Below are 5,703 nucleotides of genomic sequence, written 5' to 3'. Positions count from 1 at the left end.
GGTGATGATGATGGTGATGATGATGATGAACTTGGTTTGATTGATTCACTTACTGCAGAGAGATTAAGTCATAGAACAGATCGAGGAGCAGGATGGCGTCATGTCCAACAACTTATGCATGGATCAGATACACAATGTTATGACATTCTCCGAATGAACCAAAGAACTTTTGAGGCTTTATGTAAGATGCTAACTACACGATATGGATTACAAGAGTCTGAAAATGTCTACATTGAGGAATCTGTTGCCATGTTTCTTGAGGTCGTTGGTCAGGATAAAACTATCCGAGATATAGCTGCAAGATATCAACGTTCATTGGATACAGTGAAAAGGAAGGTTGATGATGTTTTGAGTGCTCTCATCAAATTTGCAGCAGATACACTAAAGCCACAAGAAGGTGAATTTACAAGAGTAAACCCTGTTTTGAGGAATGATGATCGATATTGGCCATTTTTAAAAGATTGTGTTGGAGCACTTGATGGAACTCATATCCCGGTTCGCCCTCCAAGTCGATCTGCAGAAGCATATAAAGGTAGAAAACAAGAACCAACAATAAATGTTCTTGCTATATGTAACTTTGATATGAAGTTCATATACGCATATGTCGGTGTACCTGGTAGAGCACATGATACAAAGGTCTTGACTCATTGTGCGAGGTATGAACCTTTTTTCCCACATCCGCCTAGTGGGAAGTACTATCTTGTTGACTCTGGGTATCCCACAAGGAGAGGGTATCTTGGTCCACATCGTGGTTTGCGATATCATCTTGGTCAATTTGCTAGAGGAGGACCACCAGTAAGTGCAAGAGAATTGTTCAACAGAAAGCATTCAGGTCTGCGATCTGTGATTGAGAGGACATTTGGAGTGTGGAAAGCAAAATGGAGGATTTTGGATCGTAAGCATCCAAAATATGGTGTCACTAAGTGGATTAAACTCGTAACAGCAACGATGACACTACACAACTTCATACGAGATTCACATAGGGAAGATCATGATTTTGTACATTGGCAAAGTACAGAAGGATATCATGGTGATGAAGGAGAAGAAGAAAGAGAAGGAGAAGAAGGAGAAGAGGGAGAAGAAGAGGAAGAGGGAGAAGAAGAAGAAGAAGAAGAAGAAGAACATATTGCATATGAGCCGACGGGTGATAGAGCTATGGAAGCTTTGCGTGACAACATCACGAATGAATATGGTCAAGGCCGTTTACCTTATTAAAAAGATTTACTTATATTTTTAATTTAGCTTATAATTTATCACAAAATATGTTGTTATAATTATTGATTTAATTAAAAAATTATTACTAGCTAAATAAACATTCTTATGGTTGTAAATATATTTAAATTATATTTTGTTGATTCAAAATATAATTATACAAATTTATAAAACTAAAACAAGAATTAAATATAAAATTGCCGCAGCGTCTATAAAACGAACACAAAACAAGCGATAGCGGCTGCGGCAGCGGTAACAATAGCAAAACGAACATATTTCATGCGGTAGCGGCAGCGGCAACGGCAGCGGTAGCGGCAACAAAACGAACAACAACCTGCGATAATGTTTACCGCAGCCGCAGACACTACCGCTGCCGCTGCCGCTTGCGACAATGAAACGAACAGCACCAATATAAGTTTTAAGGTAAACTATCAAGATCTCACTTATAGAACCTAGTTTTTTTTTTTGTTTGTTATGAGTTCTTATAACAGATCAAAACGGCATCACTTTCCCAAAAGACCTTCAGCCCAACTCAAATCAATTAATGTCCAAGCCCACAAGCAATGTTAAATCCCTGCAACGGTCATCATCAACGGTCTATGTCAGCAACCGATTCTTGTAGTTGTTTTCGTTGTTGACTTGAACGACTCTGGCAATTTCAGTAGTGTTAGAGAGTTTTCAACGTAACAATTTCAATATGCTTAATATCTAAACTAGATAAAACACTAACAATTTATTGAATCAAAGCAAAATTATAAAATATAGTATGTTGCTTTCATAATGGTTTTATTAAGCATCATTAGCCATCTTGGCGTGTACCCACAATTACTCGCTTGTCCGTTGCTTGAGTTGAAATTATATCTTATAATCCCAACAACTATTCCTTTAGAATAATTTAATCTCCAACATCGTATAAGTTACCTATTTCTAAATAAAACTTACGAAGTGCTCGGATCTACACTAACACACGCACCGCGGTTGAAGGTTTGTTTCACCACCTTTACAAAAGAATTTGGAACACTTGTTTGGCTATAGGAATCACATCCGGAAGCTTCAAGGCTTGTTTGCGCTATGGTTCCGAAGCTACTCTACTTAACCTATATATTATATTTCTACTTATGGTTCTTATACCGGGTTTATTCATCTTCGAGTTGGTTGTCGCAATTATAAACCAGAAAATTTTATTTATATAAGACCAGAAACTTTATAAAACAAAACATACAAAATTTTATAGTATGTTTTGGCTAGATTTCAATATTATTATTAGTTATATTCTTTTACATAGATATAGCCGTGTTACGATTTTTCAAAAATGGATCTTAATGACAAGGGAAAAATCTACATATTAAACAACAAACAAAATATGTCATTAATTAATTTAAAGACGTCTCTAAGAAAAATTTCCTAAACTACCAGCTTTAAAAGTCTTACAAAACATATGTTGCAATTGTACTTGTATCTAGAAAAAAAAAAAAAAAAAAAAAAAAAAAAAAAANNNTCTCTTGAACCCTTATTCCATTATTGAGTCTAACTGATTGAAAATGCCTCTAAAAAAACTAATTTTCACTATCTTTATTTTATCATTGTTAACATTTTCTTATAATAATTTGACGACAATATTTCAGAATATTTTGAAGTTGAATATTTATGCAACAATTAATATTTGATCTACATGAACTTTAGAGATATAATTTTCCTTCAAATATATAGTTAATTAGTCGTATGAAAATAAACTTAATAAACCCCTTAAGAAAAAAAGATGAAAAGATACAAAAAAAATGAAATTCAGAAATGCCATTGGATGTTTGATATTAAAAAAGAAATGTTGAATCACCAAACGTATCTGATTGACAAAGAAAAAAGTATCACAATGTCTTTGAAGCCCATGTCCTTCACTTTACTCCCACGCCACTCTTCCTCACACCTCTCTATATAAATACCAAGCAACATTTGCCCTCTTTTTACTTTTAATTAGCTGAGACACAATAAACCCGATTATCTTAACCATGCCCATTAAACCGGTTTTAACCACCCTAATAGCCTTTTTCATTCTTGCTCTCTACACAATCCCATTGCCTTCCTCTCTATCTTCTATTGCTACAACTATCATAACCAATTCCCAACTCGGAGCATTAACAATACATTCAACATTCTTTGGACACAGACACCACCATCACCACCATCATCATCACCACCATGAGCGGCCAATAAAACTTTGTGAGAAATGGACTTCAAGGCTTACACACCAATACAAGACATCTCTTGTGTTGATTGTTGATTTGCATGGGTGTGGTAACTTCAGCAATGTTCAAAGTGCCATTGATGCTGTCCCTGATTTAAGCCCTTCCAAGACACTCATCATCGTTAATTCGGGTTCTTATAGGTCATATCTTCAACTCCAAGCTCTTTTCTTTTTCTCCTTTGTGTAATATGATATATATTTAGTAATATTTACGACTAATGAAAGCAGGGAAAAAGTTATGGTTAATGAAAACAAGACAAACATTGTTCTTCAAGGAAGAGGATATCAAAACACATCCATCGAATGGAACGACACAGCAAAATCCGCAGGAAGCACTGCTGATAGCTTCTCCTTTGTAGTGTTTGCAGCTAACTTCACAGCTTACAACATCAGTTTCAAGGTAAGAAGGACATCGAGATCACAACAATTAATTATTACTAACTTAATTATCTAACATATATGATGATATGAGTTATCATGTGTGTGTATGTGTTGAATGGAGGAAGAACAATGCGCCAGAACCAGATCCTGGTGAAGCTGATGGACAAGCAGTAGCTCTAAGGATTGAAGGGGACCAAGCTGCTTTTTATGGGTGTGGTTTCTATGGGGCTCAAGACACGCTTCTAGATGATAAGGGAAGACACTTCTTCAAAGATTGCTTCATTCAAGGGTCCATAGATTTCATATTTGGAAATGGAAGATCACTTTACCAGGTTAAAATTAAAAATATAACACATTCATGACACTTTCAAAACGTGACTAAAATACTTTAAACCGCATGCAAGCAGGATTGTACGATTAATTCAATAGCAAAGGGGAATGCATCTGCTGGAGTTACCGGATCAATCACGGCTCAGGGAAGACAATCAAAAGATGAAGAATCAGGATTCTCTTTTGTGAATTGTAAGATAGATGGAAGTGGGGAAGTGTTGCTTGGACGAGCTTGGGGAGCCTACGCTACCGTCGTGTTCTCAAATACTTACATGTCTGGAATCATCACTCCACAAGGATGGAATGACTGGGGCGACCCAGCCAAACAAAAGTACATTTACATACACACACGTTTCAGACTATATACTGTATACAAAAAGAATATTATGTGTATCTTAAATGGAGTTATTTTTCAGGACAGCGACTTTTGGTGAGCATAAGTGCTATGGACCCGGAGCAAATTACAAAGAGAGGGTTTCGTTTGGGAAACAACTCACAGACTCTGAAGCATCTTCTTTCATAGATCTTTCTTTTATAAATGGTGATCAATGGCTTAATGATCACACCAACAAACTCTCTGACCTTACATCTAAGGATATTAGAGACGATCTTGTTGGGTTTTACTAACGTTTATAAAAGATGCATAGGGAAAAAAAAACCATCACAGATCTGAGTTGTGATGAAGATCATATATTTATGTAACTTGAGGTCGAGGTGTTCAACTAGATATCATTCAATCATAACATCTTCAGACAAATCCATCAAAATGAATAACCATGTGTTTTTAATTAGCTCTCGCTTTTAAATAAAATTTCTAAGTGATTTGTAAATTTAAGAAGAATAGAGGAAAGCTGGTAACTGACTAACTGTAAGTATCCAGATGCAAATTAATTTCATCGAATGAAAAGGAAATTATAGTCATGACATCACAAACAAATGGTGAAACATGTTAGAATATAGAATATGCTATATAATCTAACAAATACATAGATTCATAATAAGAGGCTTTCACCCACCTTAAGAAAACGAAACAAAGGCAAACCCAAAAATTAAAAACAACCACAAATGAAGAGCCCTGACGTGTTTATATGACAAATATCAAATTTGATAAATAAAAAGGTAACGCGGTAGATTAATATTTATTTTCAATTTTTTGTCGCACTTTTCAGAACGAAAATAACTAACAAAATTATTTTTCCAACTCAAATCTGTTACGCGACAATTAGACTTCGCTTGGATAACTTCCCCTCTGGGCCGGCCTTGTTCAAAGGAGCATCCATGCTGCAGAAACCGGTGCACTCGCACCAAGTCGTTGACAATAAGATCGAAACCACTGTATCTTTAGAAGAAAATTTTGATTTGAAACAACCCAATGAGTTGTATGTTCATCCTTTTTGTGTTGAGGTAAAGTAAGTCATGTATTTGGTTAAAGATGGATTAAAGAGTGAAGGGTTTAGGAGGTTTTAAATGAGTTTTTACAGCAGAGACGTGCAAAATTTTGTAGATGCGGAGCTTTTTTTTTTTTTTTTACGTGTTAG

General features: G+C 35.5%; 1 protein-coding gene across 1 annotated transcript; it reads left to right on the top strand.

Moving 5' to 3' along the window:
* On the top strand, nucleotides 3,202-4,953 carry LOC104792450 (probable pectinesterase 15). The gene is made up of 5 exons (XM_010518593.1): nucleotides 3,202-3,595; nucleotides 3,683-3,854; nucleotides 3,961-4,167; nucleotides 4,243-4,496; nucleotides 4,582-4,953. Exons 1-5 carry the CDS (start codon nucleotides 3,219-3,221, stop codon nucleotides 4,790-4,792), a joined length of 1,221 nt encoding a protein of 406 aa, XP_010516895.1. The 5' UTR covers nucleotides 3,202-3,218; the 3' UTR covers nucleotides 4,793-4,953.

The sequence above is a fragment of the Camelina sativa genome, chromosome 6 (assembly GCF_000633955.1).
Source record: "Camelina sativa cultivar DH55 chromosome 6, Cs, whole genome shotgun sequence".
NCBI classification, from domain to species: Eukaryota; Viridiplantae; Streptophyta; class Magnoliopsida; order Brassicales; family Brassicaceae; genus Camelina; species Camelina sativa.
Note: the sequence above shows the minus strand (reverse complement) of the source record. Positions and strands in the feature narration are given on the sequence as shown.